Source organism: Coregonus clupeaformis, unplaced genomic scaffold (genome assembly GCF_020615455.1).
Source record: "Coregonus clupeaformis isolate EN_2021a unplaced genomic scaffold, ASM2061545v1 scaf0014, whole genome shotgun sequence".
NCBI classification, from domain to species: domain Eukaryota; kingdom Metazoa; phylum Chordata; class Actinopteri; order Salmoniformes; family Salmonidae; genus Coregonus; species Coregonus clupeaformis.
The window spans coordinates 219,601-237,117 of record NW_025533469.1 but is presented as its reverse complement, the minus strand read 5'-3'; the positions used below and the strand labels follow the sequence as shown (position 1 = coordinate 237,117).

The 17,517-nt window shown below is 42.6% G+C and overlaps 1 protein-coding gene and 1 long non-coding RNA gene across 2 annotated transcripts; one reads left to right on the top strand and one right to left on the bottom strand.

Annotated features, from left to right (window-relative positions):
• Positions 1–757: 757 nt before the first annotated feature.
• Positions 758–1,294, bottom strand: LOC123483028 (stonustoxin subunit beta-like; the record flags this gene model as incomplete). The annotated part of the gene is made up of 1 exon (XM_045212441.1): positions 758–1,294. A coding segment is annotated over one exon (537 nt), but the record flags the coding sequence as incomplete, so codon positions are not given.
• A 12,132-nt stretch (positions 1,295–13,426) lies between these two features.
• Positions 13,427–15,836, top strand: LOC123483040. The gene is made up of 4 exons (XR_006658038.1): positions 13,427–13,458; positions 13,564–13,616; positions 15,337–15,643; positions 15,731–15,836. It is a non-coding gene; the product is annotated as an uncharacterized LOC123483040 (long non-coding RNA).
• The last annotated feature ends 1,681 nt before the right edge of the window (positions 15,837–17,517 follow it).

Sequence of the window (17,517 nt, the reverse complement as noted above, 5' to 3'; positions counted from 1 at the left end):
AATTACTGTGTAAGTCTATGGAAGGGGGTAAGAACCATTAGCCTCCTAGGTTTTGTATTGAAGTCAATGTACCCAGAGGAGGACGGAAGCTAGCTGTCCTCCGGCTACACCCTGGTGCTACCCTACAGAGTGCTGTTGAGGCTACTGTAGACCTTCATTGTGATTTAATCAATTATTTGGTGACATTAATATATTTAGTATAGTTTGATCTAAAAAGGCTAACTTTTAAAATGTTTTACCATTTTTATGAAGTTCACTGAGGAGGATGGTCCTCCCCTTCCTCCTCTGAGGAGCCTCCACTGATTTAAATGTCATATTCTTATAAAAAATAAAACATTTAGAACTGCTCTTCTTCCATCTGTTTTATTAACCATCATTAGTCAAATCTGTGACATGTAAATTCCATTCAGTGTAATTGTGTTTATACAGAAGCAGGATTGTTTGGTCAACAATTTGACAAATAAACATTTTACAGACAGGAATATTTACAAACATGAAAAAGCAACAACAACAAGATCAATGATTTCTAAATGAGAACCTTTAACAACAGTGGTGATTCATTCTATTAATTACTATTTTACAATGTCTATCAACTTCAGTGGTGTATAATCATGACTATTTAGATATAATAATAATAATAATAATAATAATAATAATAATAATAATAATAATAATAAGTTAACTTGTGACTAGAGAGTTCATATCAATTCTTATTCCAGTGTGTCTTACTGAACATGACCATGATTACAGTGAAACATCATGTGTTTGGCACAGGGACCACATGACACAGAGACATTGAAGAGGGGTCATCCCAAAGCTGAAACCCTGGATAGAGGGTCTCAGTGAATGTGGAGTGGAATGTGTACAGGTGGGTCAGTGTGTCAGAGGAGACTCTGTAGAAGGACAGAGTGCCGGCTGGCCAGTCCAGATACACTCCTACTCTGTGGGAGCTGGAGGAGGGGACGTCTATGATAGTGTGATTGTCATTGTGCCAGGCAGAGTAACGGTTGTTAAAGCAGCTCAGACTCCAGGATTTGTCATTCTGTCCAAGCACCCAGTCATCATCACCCTCTCCTCTCCTGCTGATTCCTTTATATGTCACTCCTATATCAGCCCCTCCACTCCACTCTACCTCCCAGTAACAGCGCCCAGTCAGACCCTCTCTACACAGCACCAGTTCCCAGACCTCAAATCTCTCTGGGTGAACAGGATACGGCTGCTCCTCTCTCCTACATGTCACCTTTCTGTTCTCCTCAGACAGAGAGAGGAGTCTGTTTACTGTGTTTAGGTCCAGTGTGAGATCACAGACATCTGATGGATGAAACCAGACACAATATTAGAAATCATCATCATTCACATTAGAAAATTAACTCACTTTTCACTAATTCATTTAATGTAGATGTTTCTAGGTATCAAAAGGAGAAGTTCAGGTAACTTGAGACTTGTTGAATGATCATATGTTATACTGTATGGTAATATAAAACACACTTATTCCCATTAATTACACACACACACACACACACACATCCTGAACACACACACACACATCCTGAACACACACACACTGGAAACACATCCTGAACACACACTGGACACACACACATCTTCATGCATGAACACAGACACACATTTCTAATGTAACAGGAACATGCCACACATACACACAGACACACACATTGTCAAAGCAACTCTTTGTAAACTTTGGTGTCCCTGATTTGTGCTTCTGTAGAACTACAGCTGATATTTAATATGACCAAGTAAGTAATGATGGTGGTCTTTGACTTTGACTTCACTTGAATTAAGACTTATTCTTAGTCATATTCTTCACAGCAGTCAACACTCACATTTTCTAAGTCCAGGTTTCATTGTGTTCTCTCCACCATGTTCCACACTGTAGCGGTAAGCAGAAGAACAGACAGTCATTGAGGGATACACCTGAACTCACACACACACACACACACACACACACACACACACACACACACACACACACACTGGACACACACACACACACACACACTGGACACACAAACACAAAAACACACTGGACACACACACACACACACACAAGCACACTCACACACACACACACACACAAACAGTAAGTATATACATTTGTCCAAGTGTGTGTGTGTGTGTGTGTGTGTGTGTGTGTGTGTGTGTGTGTCCACGAGGCAGGCTGCCTCTGCCAACTCCTAATGAAAGTGTTGCTGAGGAGGAGAGTGATAACTCTAAGACAGATGTGCCTCAGCTCACCTGTGTGTTTGTATGTGTGTGTGTGTGTGTGTGTGTGTGTGTGTGTGGGGGGTTGGTGTGGAGGAGGGATGGCATGGGGGGTATGATGAACACATGACATCTGTCTGTGACACAGGTGAGAGCTCATCTGAAATTGGACAATAAACTACAGTTTGTAATGAAATACAGGAATGTGTCTTTACCGGTTCCTGCCACATCACTGAGCTTTCTACATCTGAATGAGTTTTCTACAGAGATGAAGCACAGTGGTCAAACAGCAGTGTTGACACTGTGACTATGGTGGGGCTGTTAAGCATGAAACACACTGAGAATCTCACTGCCGATATACTGCCGATGAGTACTTACTTTACATTACTGACTTTATTGTCCCCATGGGGACATTTTGTTGCACTGTCATGCACATTTTTAAAGTGGCGTTTATACAGTAGACAACAAATTGACAATACAAAACTCATAACAGTTACATACAGTATATATCAATGAAAGAGACTAGCCTGCTGGCCTTACTGGTGGATAGGAACATTAGCCCAAGCTGTTTAGGAGGGATATCACACCTGGCACAAATGTTTGTCTAGTTCTGTTTTTCCTGCCGGGGGGTTCCCTAACCTGCACCCAGAGGGGAGTAGTTCAAAGTTCAGGTACGGGGGTGGCTTGGGTCTAAAATGTTTTGAGCCTTGCTGAGGGCTCTGAACTTAAAGATCTCATCACCTTGCTTGCTGTGGTGATAATCCTTCTCAGCATATTTTTCTGTCTGACAGTGGCATTGCCAAACCAACAAACAATGCAAAAGTTTAAATACTAAGATTTGTAAAACACAGTCAGTATAGTACAGTTAACATTAAAATATCCCAGCTTTTTGAGAAAGTACAGTCTCTGTTGACTCTTTTTGTAAATCAGGTCTGTAGATTTACTCTACTGAAGCTTATTGTCTAAGTTGACAGTCAGATATTTGTATTCCTCTACAATCTCTATGTTCTGACCTCTGATAGATGTTGCAGAGGTGGGTGTTGTTCGCTTCCTGAAGTCTATCTATGCACATCTCTTTGATCTTGTTTGTATTGAGGACCAAGTGTGATTCATCACACCATCCTACAAAGTCATTTAGTACTGGGCCATGACAGAGGGAGGCCGTTCCTTCTCTTGCTAGAACAAAAATGGTACCTGCTGCGTGCCGACCCAGTAGCAACGAACCTACCGATTCTACTTGTAGAATAGCAATGCTTGTCAGTGGCCAATAACTTGACTTTGAGCCAGTCAGAGAGCACGAAACCCCATGTGGGGGAGCCAGCAATTATTTATTTTTAAAGACGGCATTTTCTGCGTACATCCACAGATGAGCCAGTCACACTTCATATGCAATGTAGGCTATGGGATGGTAGCTAGATAAGTCCACAGACGCAATGCACACAACACTAAATACTTCCTCCAAGACAGCTAACCACTGTAGTTAGTATTGCCATTATAATTAAATCACAATGGATTAGATAGTTTCCATTAAACAGCTGCCTGTGTTAGCTGCCTAGTTAGTGCAATGTCCTTAGCTAGCTAGCTATGTTGTGCTAGCTAGCGAATATGCTAGCATTAACTAGTTAGCTAAACATTTGGCTATGGGCTGGCACTGGCAATATGGGATTATGGAGAGTGCCTTAAATTGTTTCTTCATCATCTTGCTAGGTAGTTATCTAGTAGTGGCCATCTGGCTAGTATCAACAAGGGCTTTGTACAAAATAACGACATTAGCGCATATAACATGGAATCTAGACCATAAGCAATACGCACATATATGCATTGCCAAACAACGCTACTACCACCTTCTGGTTTGGAGTATTTTAACAAGGCTGAGTGGCTGACGACTTCCAAGGTCTTTGCTGTGTGAACAAATACAGTGTGAATACATTAGTGAATACATAAAATATGTATTCACTAACTGTAAGTCGCTCTGGATAAGAGCGTCTGCTAAATGACTAAAATGTAAATGTAAATGAACACATAAGAGATTGACTGCCGACACTGTTCAGAGGTGCTAAGTACTAAATAAAGGTGAAATAAAAATAAAATAAAAACTGTCGGCAGGCAAACGTTTGACAATCTAACCGGTGTGTCTGAGCTTTTAGAGGAGGGAAGACACCCTTCTGTGCGTCTGTCACAGCTGAAGACTAACACAGAGGAAGAGGGCTGTTGGTCTGAGAGGAGGAGTGAAAAGGAAGGTAGGGGGAGAGATCAGGGCCTAAAGTGCTTAACAGTCCAGAGAGAGGAGTGTGAGAAAGCCATCAAGGAGACCACACCTCTGTTAAAATGAAGAAGCACCAGTAACTACAACCACAACCCTCTGCTTCCTCCCCCTGGCCCCTCTCTACTATCCCCTCATTACCACTGGTGGTCCTGGAGGTAGAGCTCAGTGTTGCCAGATTGGGTAGTTTCACACCTAAAAGAAATGCGATGCAAGAAACATACAAATCCCGCCCACCCAGCTCACAGAGAAATCTGTTAAAAATTGGCTACTTTTTAGTGGATTGGGCAGGATTTTGGTTCTGATTGTGCTAGAAAGTGGCAATAGAATCTGGCAACACTGGTAGAGCTATACCGGCCTTGGGGGTGGGGGAAGAAAGCCTCCGAGCAGCCTCCAAGTATGCTTTTATATTTTCCCTTTAAGTGGAAAACATCAGATTTGTTCATGTTTAGCCTCTGGAAGACTATACATAGACTGAAAACTCAGAATGGATCCTGCTGAACAACTAGCAGTGAGTAATGATAGGATGTGTCAACAGAACACTGAGGGATAGAGAGCAACTGGACATGCCTAGCTCTGGAACACAGTCCTAGTGGTGCTAGGCTTCTTCACTGGTTTATTTAGCTCTTAATGAAAGAAGAGAGAAGACAACGGAGGGAAAGACAAACAGAGAGGAAAGAGAAGGGGAAGCTGCTGGTACTTTGGGAGACGATGATGAGTTTGCTGAGGTGCCAAGATAATTCACTGTAGAACAGTAGAGGACTCCCACATACTCCCGCATAACTGACAGATCTCTGCTGCTAAGAGAGGCCCACACTCTCATACAGAGAGTACACACATAGAGCGTGATTTACCCTTTGGAGTCATGCACCGTATACCCTGACTGCACATGTACATATGCACGCACGCACACACACACGCACACACACAGACAGAACTGATTTACTGGCTCCCTGAAGGCCTGATAAAACACTGTCTGCATGACCTCACTTCCTGTTGCTGCAGCCAGCGGGAGGATGGATAGACATTAACCCGCTGAGTGTTAGAGGAGATGAGGACACATACACACACATTTCCACTCAGGGTGTTTTACTGGCTGGGAATCTGCCCCCTGACCTTTCCCGTGTCATGCTTTAGGGGAGGTGGTCTGATCCTGACCTGTGACCCCACATTGGCCCTCGAACAAATTAAATCAATTTGTCCTTGGGGGTTAATAATGTTTTCCATCCTATCTATCTATATACAAGTTATAAAACTGAACCTCAACTCTCAGTCTCAATTACAGTTCCAGCAAGTTTAAGAGTGATGTCTGACGTGATGACATCATGAGGTTTTCCAACTTCTATCCCTCGTCGCTTAAATCATCCTTCAATTTGAATTCATCTTAAATAATTGTTTGCCCGCTGATGTCTGCCTTTAAATTATAGTATGGCTATATAGGAAATGCCTTTTTGGAAGTGAACCCCATCACTCAAGCTTGTGGCGTAAAGCGAGTTTTAGAAGATACATTTTCAGTGGACAACTTTCTTCTTTAATCGGTGCAATGTGCCGAGGAGTGAGGAAATACCTGGCCACAATTCCTGGCAAGCCCTGGGAGAATCTACTTCCTTATGGACCATAACTTCAGATCAGTCCTTAGCAAAGCTGCACTGTTGAAAATGGTCAGACGGTAATTACTACGAATGGCTTCTTCAAACAGGTAAGATGACAGAGGTACCGGGAGTCCAAGGCCAGACTCAGCGAGATGACGGAGCACGTGGCACCCTATTCACATTGAACTAATTTTGACCAGTGCATTATATAGAGAATAGGGGGTTGTAGGAGCTATTCATCATGTTTGTGTTCTATTGATTTAATCCCTATATTTACCTGTTTAGCACCTGACTGCCCCGCTGATTTACATTTCCCCCCCATTGAATATATAAAAGGCTGCCAGGTGAATGAGAAAATTAGCTGCAATTTTTAAAGGAACCGGTTGACTTTGTCTTTCAGCTAGCTAGGTCTTTTAAATGTGCAAAAATAAAAATAAAAAGACACAATTGATGAAGGACGATGATTATGAAGACTAAATACATAAAATGTAAATGTTTGAGGACACGGTTTTGTTCTTTCTGGAATCCACTAGAATGACGCTATTAGAGATCTCGCACATGAAGCCCTACCTAGACTGCAAGTGCCGGCATTTTTTCCTCTGGTCTAAAATAAAATATCGCAATGCCCCAGGGCAGTGATTGGGGACATTGCCCTGTGTAGGGTGGCGTCTTTCGGATGGGATGTTAAATGGGTGTCCTGACTCTCTGTGGTCACTAAAGATCCCATGGCACTTATTGTAAGAGTAGGGGTGTTAACCCCCGGTGTCCTGGCTAAATTCCCAATCTGGACCCTCATACAATCATGGACACCTAATTAATATTAATAATATGCCATTTAGCAGACGCTTTTATCCAAAGCGACTTACAGTCATGCGTGCATAATTTTTTTTGTGTATGGGTGGTCCCGGGGATCGAACCCACTACCTTGGCGTTACAAGCGCCGTGCTCTACCAGCTGAGCTACAGAGGACCACATCCCCTGCTTCCAATTGGCTCATTCATCCCACTTCCTCTCCCCTGTAACTATTCCCCTGCTGTAAATTAGAATGTGTTCTCAGTCAACTTACCTGGTAAAATAAGGGTAAAATAAAAAATAAATTAAAATTGTGTGGGTGGGAACTAGTGTGCCTGAGAGCACAGACAATTTTCAACCGTTTCATATCGTACTCTTTCTGTTAGTGACAATGATTTAAGAAAATAACGAAAATAAATGGACTAAAATTATTGGATTTCTCTCTTTTATTGGATTGTGTGCAATGGAATTATCCCCAGGTCACTAGTAAGTGGCATCAATAACTTTTTTGTATTTGCCACTACAAACTGGTGAGATGACAGAGAGGTACCGGGAGGCCCAGGTCAAGGCCAGACTCAGTGTAATAATTGATGGAGGAGTGGGAGCAGGAGAGGTGGCCAGAGAGGTGTCCAGAGAGGGATGGATGAGAGGGGGCAGGAGAGTGGGCCAGAGAGGGATGGAGGAGAGGGGGGCAGGAGAATAGGCCAGAGAGGGATGGAGGAGAGGGATGAAGGAGTGGGAGCAGGAGAGGTGGCAAGAGAGGGATGGAGGAGAGGGGCCAGGAGAGTGGGCCAGAGAGGGATGGAGGAGAGGGGGCAGGAGAGTGTGCCAGAGAGGGATGGAGGAGTGGGAGCAGGAGAGGTGGCCAGAGACGGATGGAGGAGAGGGGGCAGGAGACAGCCACTGATGGGGGATGAGGGGGTAAGAGCAGTGTTGCTCATCGGAGGCGTGTACCACTGACACATACACACACACACACACCAGAGGAGGCTGGTAGGAGGAGCTATAGGAGGATGGGCATATTGGAATGGTTGGAATGGAATAAATGGAACGGTATCAAACACATCAAACATATGGAAACTCTTCCATTTATTCCATTCCAGCCATTACAATGAGCCTGTCCTCCTATACCTCCTCCCACCAGCCTCCTCTGACACACACGTATACATAAACACACCAGGCATTCATGCACCTAAGGGTATTCTGTTGATGCCTCTCTCTCTCTCTCTCGTTGCATCCAATGGCAGTGTACGCGATAAGCTAATGCAAGGAGCTGCTTGTGGATTTGCCATCTCTAACGCAGTTCCACCTCCGATTTGATAGAATCTAGCCCTTCACATTGCATTATCCAGTAACCACATCAACCTTTAATCCACATCTTATACTTTTCTCATATTTTGTGTGTTCTTTCTTCCATATGGGAATGAATGCTGACAAATAAATGCTCATATTATTTTATTGATGAAGTATTCCACTAAATGAAAGAAGATAGAAATGAACTTTTGACCAATGCTAGCTGATAATATTTACTCTTCCATATGCGTTGTTTTCTTACATCTTCTTCAGTATGAGGTCTGGGATGTACACCATGTGATTTTCTTTGCCATATGCCTTTTTCAACAGCTTTTCTCTTTCTTTCTCCCTCTGTTTCTTTTCGTTATAGTTCCTTGCCACCTCGTCCAGGTGGGCTTTCACCCTCTCCTTATTCTTCCTCACTTCTTCCTTACTCTCTGCTTTTCTAGCTCTGAGCAGTTCTTTTTACTTTGTTCTTCTCCAACAAGTCTCTTTCTTTCCTCTCCTTTTTCTCCTGCTTTGCCCTGACTCTCTGGGCGCGTTTAGTTTCCATCTGAAAGAGAAAGTCCATACATGTTGGTCAGTGATCTGAAATATTATTATTACTCCTTCTCTAGCATGCAGTCAACTTAATCTGTTGAATCTGATAGTATAACCATTAGGAGGTGACTTATGACCTCCCTGAACTGTGACTGGTTAAATGGAGTACTGTACCTGTGCCTGCTCTTGCTCTCTGAACCTCAGGACAGTCTGCATCTGGTACAGCTTTATGTACGCCTCCTTCATCCTCTCCACCACATCCCTCTTCTCTATTGCCCATCTCTCTTTTGTCCCTTTGCATTTTCTCAATTTCACTACTCTTTCTCTCCCGCTCCTCTGTAATCTTCCAGTTCTCCTTCTCCATCTCTCTCTTTTCCATCTCCCATCCCTTCTTCTCTTGTCCATTCAGGCACAGAATCCTCATCTTTTCTCTTTCCAGAGCCTCTATCGCTCTCTCCTTCTCTCTCAGCTCAATTATCCACTCCTCTGCTGCCTGCGTGCTCCTCCTCTTAATCTCCTCCTTCTCCTTCATCCATCTTTCCCCCGTTGATCCAAGAGGCTTCGTAGGCCAGCCTTGGCCTTGGCCCATCTCCTCCTGTCCTCCTTCCAGGCTACTAGGGTCTGATTCCTCTCCTGGTCTGCTTTGGCCAAAGCTGTCTCCAAACCATTTCTTATGAGGTTCCATCCATTCCTCTCTCTCACCCTCTCCTTCCCCAACCCTTTCATTCTCAGCTAACAGTCTCTTCTTGTTCTCCACTGTCACCTTCCATAACTTGGCCAAGGACATCTTCACCTTTGATATCTTGTCCACCATTGTTTGTTTGTCGGTCGCTGCGCTTTCTCTCTGTTTGTCCATCACCTCTCGCTGCCTTTCATTCTCAGCTAACAGCCTCGTGTTCTCCACGGTCAACTTCCCTATCTTGGCCAAGTGCAGTATGTTCTGCACCTTCAGCTTTGCCATCTTGAGCTCCATCTTTTTTCTGTCTGACACTGCGCTTTCTCTCTGTTTGTCCGACACCTCTCTCACCCTTTCATTCTCAGCTGACAGCCTCGTGTTCTCCACGGTCAACTTCCCTATCTTGGCCAAGTGCAGTATGTTCTTCACCTTCAGCTTTGCCATCTTGAGCTCCATATTTTTTCTGTCTGACACTGCACTTTCTCTCTGTTTCTCAAACAACTCTCTCTCCAGCTTCCATTGGTAGCAGTTTACCTCAATAGAAGCCTCAGTCTCCCTTATCTGTCTCAGCAACTCTTCAATTAGCCTTTCTCTTCCCTTGCTCTGGTTCCACCCTCACCTTGTTGACTTCCTCCAACACCTCTCTCTGCAGCTTCCACCGGTAGTGGTCTACCTTGTTACAAGTCTCAATCTCCTTTCTCATTCTCAGCAGCCCCTCCATTTCTCTTTGTCTTTCTATCTCTCAGTTTCCCCCCTCATCTTGTTGCCTTTCTCCATCTCTCACTTTCAATCATCTCTTTCTCCATCTCAATGACTTCTCTCTGCATCAATATGTATGGAGAAACATGTATTCCTTATTTTTTTATTTTGTGTGAATCTTTTCCATGTCATTTTCTTAAAACTGTCTGGCCATGCCAGTTTTCCAACTTCAGTTACCTTCAGGCTAACTGGTATAATTTATTAAATGGTAATAAGTAAGCCTACCTTCACTGATTTCCTTAGAAGTCAAACACTTTTACACATTATAATGTTCTAACTCACCTCTCCCTCCGCGATGTCTGTCCACTTATGAAGATTTAAAAAGATATACACTTGAGTAGTTATGGTGTGGTGAATGGATATGCTGGTTGTTTTTCTTTGGTTTGGAACTTGTTGTAGCCAAGTTCTAATTCCAAATTCTATGGTTGTAGCCTAGCTTAATTGTTGAGTCATAATGAGATTGGAATGTTGGCTTGAATTCTGTATTATGGACAAAAATCTCAGAATTCTGAAGATTTTAGAATTATATTTAAAAATTATTGTTTGTCATACATTCTATATACATCATTCTAGCCCTTGGATGCTCTCTCAGAGTTATAAGTCTTATATTCTCAGCCCAAAAGAAATTTGGTCTATTTCAAAAATATTCAAAATAAGGATTACTTTGTAAGTATTGGTTGTCATGGTGCCGTGAGGAAGCCTAGGCAGAGAGCTCTGTTAATATGTGTCCAACCCCCCCCCCCACACACACACTCACTTAAAGACCTTGAAGTTTGGTTTGGAAACAACATCACTATTTGTCCTGGAAATGAAGGTCTGTCTTCTGGAACACTCATGAAAAAAGAGAATGGTTTTCGTTTAAGTTGTCCACTTTAAAAACCCTTCAGCTTCTTCCGCTGAGTTGCTTGAGGACACGGTAGCGCTGTGGCGAGGAGGCACAAGATAGGTCCTTAAAATAACATAACTAAGGCTACTTAACACTGTAGAAACTCTGGAATCACACTTTGTTGGCATAAAGACACCCACAATCTCTCCTTCTATCTCGGTACATTCTGTGTTGCACCAACGAGTGTTCAGTCCTTGCACACCATATAATGGAGGGTGTCATTCCAAAATACCCCTTCGCTGCATTGAACCTGCTAATTACCTAGACAGTTGAATGGTAAAATGATTGAGAATGACTTTCACCACTAAATAAACTTCCACAGTTTGACAAAGACACATCAGGGGAAAACAGCTACTCGTATTAAAAACCTTTCATTATGGCGATAGCTATTTGCTGCAGTGACTGAGAGCCAATTGAGGCCCAGTATTCTCAGTGCTTCTGGGGCCTGTGCAGTGCAGGTGAATGGTGTGCGTGTGTGTATGTGTGAAATGTAGGATTGTCTGAGCACAAACAGAGCTACTTATTTTGGCAACGCATGAAGCAGAGTTAGCAAACAGCTTGAGTGATGAATGACAGGCTGCTAGGAGAGGCAGAGAACCCAAAGATCCTTACTCACTCACACTCCCAGAAAAAGCTTTTGAGTTGCTGTGGATCCAGTGGTTTGTGTGTGTGTGTGTGTGTGTGTGTGTGTGTGTGTCCAGTGTGTGTGTGTCCAGTGTGTGTCCTGTGTGTGTGTGTGTCCAGTGTGTGTATGTGTGTGTGTCCGGTGTGTGTGTGTGTGTATCCTGTGTGTATGTGTGTGTGTGTCCAGTGTTTGTGTCCAGTGTGTGTGTGTGTGTGTGTGTGTGTGTGTGTGCAGTGTGTGTGTCCGGTGTGTGTCATGTTTGTGTCCTGTGTGTGTGTGTCCAGTGTGTGTGTGTGTGTGTGTGTGTCCAGTGTGTGTGTGTGTCCAGTATGTGTGTGTGTGTGTGTGTGTCCAGTGTGTATGTGTGTGTGTGTCCAGTGTGTGTGTATATGTGTGTTTGTCCGGTGTGTGTGTGTGTGTGTGTGTGTGTGTGTGTCTAGTGTGTGTGTCAAGTGCGTGTGTGTCCAGGGTGAGTGTGTGTTCAGTTTGTGGAAACACAAACACACACACACACACACTGGACACACACACACACTGGACACACACACACACTGGACACACACACACACTGGACACACACACAGGACACACTCACACACTAGACACACACACTGGACACATACACTGCACACACACACTGCACACACACACACACACACACACACACACACCGAGACACACACACACACACACACACACACACACACACACACACATGGACACACACTGGACACACACAGGACACACACACACACAGGTCACACACACACTGGACACACACACACACAGAAACACACACACACACACACAAGACACACACACACACACACACAAGACACACACACACACACACTGGACATACACACACACACTGGACACACACACAAACTGGACACACACACACAAATTGGACACACACAGTGGACACACAGGACACACACACACACACACACAGGACACACACACAGGCACTGGACACACAGACACACACACACACACACACACTGGACACACACACACACACTGGACACACACACAGACACACACACACACACTGGACACTCGACAAACACACACACACACAAGTCACACACAGACTAGACACACACACACACACACACTCGACACACACACACACGTACTGGACACACACACACACACTGGACACACAGACAGACAAGCATTCTTACCACCGCTTGGACAAAGTTATATGCTGACTGTGTGTGTGTGTGTGTGTCCAGTGTGTGTGTCCAGTGTGTGTGTGTGTGTGTGTGTGTGTGAGTTCAGGTGTTTCCTACGGTGGCCGGGAAGTGCAAAGCAACATTACAAAGAATGAAACACTTTTACAAAGCTCGAGACAAATTTACATTTTGGAAAACAAATTTACATTTTGGAAAACAAATTAACATTTTATAAAACAAATTAACATTTTATAAAACAAATTAACATTTTATAAAACAAATTTACATTTTATAAAACAAATTAACAAGACGCAAAACACTTTTACCAGTCCCGAAACAAATTTACAAATGACAGATTCGTCACGGAAAGGGAATGTACCATATACCGGAAGTGACACGGAAGTGACGAGCGTGGTCTTTTCGTGTTGTTGTCGTGGAGTTTATGGCGTCAAATAAGTTTATGGTGACCGCCCGAACATGGACTGCGGCCGAGGGATGTTTTGTGGCAAACACATTAACAGCTTAACGCGGTTTTGCTTTACGTGTGGTCGGTGTTTGGAGTTTTTAAAGGACGCGGACAAGACGGAAACACAGGGGACGTCTCGACAGCCGGACAGTGCTATGCAAAGTAAGTTTAGCAAAACCAAAACGCTAGCTATCTAAGGACAGTAACGCTAATAATTTTTTGAGCGGCTTCTAACTTTCTGTTTCGGAACTCTGTCCATTTCTGCAGAACAACCATGCCCATCATACAAATATAGGCCTAAAGAAAGAAAACACGTCCAGGTAAGGTGTACTGACCGTCCTATACAATTTTGCAATGCTCTATATGTACAGTGGGGGAAAAAAGTATTTAGTCAGCCACCAATTGTGCAAGTTCTCCCACTTAAAAAGATGAGAGAGGCCTGTAATTTTCATCATAGGTACACGTCAACTATGACAGACAAATTGAGAAGAAAAAAATCCAGAAAATCACATTGTAGGATTTTTAATGAATTTATTAGCAAATTATGGTGGAAAATGAGTATTTGGTCACCTACAAAAAAGCAAGATTTCTGGCTCTCACAGACCTGTAACTTCTTCTTTAAGAGGCTCCTCTGTCCTCCACTCATTACCTGTATTAATGACACCTGTTTGAACTTGTTATCAGTATAAAAGACACCTGTCCACAACCTCAAACAGTCACACTCCAAACTCCACTATGGCCAAGACCAAAGAGCTGTCAAAGGACACCAGAAACAAAATTGTAGACCTGCACCAGGCTGGGAAGACTGAATCTGCAATAGGTAAGCAGCTTGGTTTGAAGAAATCAACTGTGGGAGCAATTATTAGGAAATGGAAGACATACAAGACCACTGATAATCTCCCTCGATCTGGGGCTCCACGCAAGATCTCACCCGTGGGGTCAAAATGATCACAAGAACGGTGAGCAAAAATCCCAGAACCACACGGGGGACCTAGTGAATGACCTGCAGAGAGCTGGGACCAAAGTAACAAAGCCTACCATCAGTAACACACTATGCCGCCAGGGACTCAAATCCTGCAGTGCAAGACGTGTCCCCCTGCTTAAGCCAGTACATGTCCAGGCCCGTCTGAAGTTTGCTAGAGTGCATTTGGATGATCCAGAAGAGGATTGGGAGAATGTCATATGGTCGGATGAAACCAAAATGTAACTTTTTGGTAAAAACTCAACCTCAGTCGTGTTTGGAGGACAAAGAATGCTGAGTTGCATCCAAAGAACACCATACCTACTGTGAAGCATGGGGGTGGAAACATCATGCTTTGGGGCTGTTTTTCTGCAAAGGGACCAGGACGACTGATCCGTGTAAAGGAAAGAATGAATGGGGCCATGTATCGTGGAGATTTTGAGTGAAAACCTCCTTCCATCAGCAAGGGCATTGAAGATGAAACGTGGCTGGGTCTTTCAGCATGACAATGATCACAAACACACCGCCCGGGCAACGAAGGAGTGGCTTCGGAAGAAGCATTTCAAGGTCCTGGAGTGGCCTAGCCAGTCTCCAGATCTCAACCCCATAGAAAATCTTTGGAGGGGAGTTGAAAGTCCGTGCCCAGCGACAGCCACAAAACATCACTGCTCTAGAGGACATCTGCATGGAGGAATGGGCCAAAATACCAGCAACAGTGTGTGAAATCCTTGTGAAGACTTACAGAAAACGTTTGACCTGTGTCATTGCCAACAAAGGGTATATAACAAAGTATTGAGAAACTTTTGTTATTGACCAAATACTTATTTTCCACCAAAATTTGCAAATAAATTCATAAAAAATCCTACAATGTGATTTTCTGGATTTTTTTTCTCTCATTTTGTCTGTCATAGTTGACGTGTACCTATGATGAAAATTACAGGCCTCTCTCATCTTTTTAAGTGGGAGAACTTGCACAATTGGTGGCTGACTAAATACTTTTTTTCCCCACTGTATTTGTGTGTTTGTGTATATTTATTTTACCTATGTATACATTAATTATATCTTTGTTATTTTACTAGATAAACGTAGGATTGATGGTGCCAAGTGGAACTGATTTAAAACCTCTAAGAGGGAAAACACTACCGTTATTTACAGACCCAGAGGTAGCAGCACCTGATCTACTGAAACAAGCTGTCCAGAAAATAACAACATTTAACAAGGACATGCACGAAGGACCTTATGTCCTTTTGTATCCAGACTGCTCAGAGGTGGTTCATGTGCCTGGGTCAGAAAGGCCATTCAAATTGGCAGAATATAAAAAGGAAATAGGAAAGGCATATTCCAGGATCACTTTTTTCATTTGCCTAGAAAAACACTATAAAAGAGGTTAGTGGATCTCATGATTAAATATTTTTACATATTTAGATACTCTGCTGGAGGATAGATAATGGTTGTTTGAATTATTTTTTTCAGTGGATGATACCTCAGACTCTGATTCTGAAATTGTCATCACAACAAGGAGCACAGCTGAACTCAATCGTGCTGACACTTTGGTACATCAGTTATTTCTCTTTTTTAAAATATTTATGTATGTTTGTATTTATTCATTTTCATATAATTTATTAATTAGATGTACATTGGATTTTAAGCATAAAATCAATGTCCTGGTCAATATTTTAGTGGAAAAAGGCTTGTTTTGATTATTTTGCAGTAACTATTATACAGTAACACAGACAACCATTCAGCATTGATATATACTGTATGTGGTAATGGAAAAATAATGGAACCTGTTGAAAGTTGTTGATCATTTTATCCGTTTCCTCTCAGATTTTGAACCACAAAATCGAAGTACTCCCAAACACAAGCTGGACGATGAAAGGTAGGTGTTGCACACTTGGACACAAAGGAATTTTCACACGTGCAATAATAATTCATATTTTGTTGGGCTACAGTGCTTTCACTACCAGGTAAAGTGCAATTTCACCTTTTTTAAATTTAACTCACAAAACTGATAAAACTACTAGCAGATATTTCACTACTTATTCACATACACATTATACATACATTTATATTGCTGCACATAAGCTCAACGTTGCTACATGCTATCAGCTGTTTCTGTAACTGACTGCGGTGCCCCCTCGCTCCCTACCTAAAGGACCCACAGCTGCCTGTGTGAGCAGAGCTTTACAGAATAAACCCACTGAAATACAGTTGCTCTTGCAGTTAAATAAACAAAAATTAACCAAACCATTAAAAAAAACATGTGAGAATGAAGTGGGGGGTATCCACTGTCCATTCATATGTCCCACATCACTGTCGATCCTGCATAGGTACTATAGGCCTTTACTGAAGTGGCACGGTCATCCAGAACCAACTTAAAGAACTCCAGCACGTTTCGGCATCTAGCCTTTGTCAGGGAGTCAAATAGATGTAATGAGAGACACTGGGTTTTTTCTAGTAGTAATCCACCAATAGGAAACATGGGACACATCCATATACATAATGTTGACATGATTTGACTATTGTAGGCCTGAAGGACACCTACTGGTTTTAAGATGTCTACAACACCTACTCTAGCCCAGAACACCTTGGACACTAGAAAAGACCCATTGTCTCTCATTTCATCTGTTTGACTCGCTGACTGAAGGCTAGATGCAAAAACGCATTAAAGTTCTTTTAAATTGGTTCTGTATGGCTTGGCCACTTGCAATACAAGCATTTTAATAGTTAAAAAATAGTAGTTTGAGCTTTATTTTATTTTAAACCTTTTCCATTAAAAAAGAAACTCAAACTAACTCAGATTTGAGTCCAGGAAGCGCTCCTATCCACATGTTCTCAAAATAATCTTTTTTTTTAATACATCTTTCTGTTCCCTCTACTACTACATGCTACTCAAAGCTACATTATAGCCTTTATCATGGAGCTAATCATTTTAATATGTTTTATCATGTTTCAGAGATGCACCAGGACAATCAACAATTCAGCCTGGAAAGGTAATAAGGCAGAGTGTGGCAGCATGACATTTCTTGCTTTCAGTGTTGTTGTTTCAGACATTTTAATCTTTTTTTCAGATAGTAATATCTGATGCTGAGGATCTGGATCCACCGGAAGCAAATCCAGAAAAAATATCTTGCTACAGGTAAGGAAAAAAAAAAAAAAAGATAATGACTGACATAATTTAAATGTATTGAACTGATTACATGGGGAAGACATTTTTGTTTGTAAGATGTTTTAACATGGAAATGGCAATTTCCCAACAG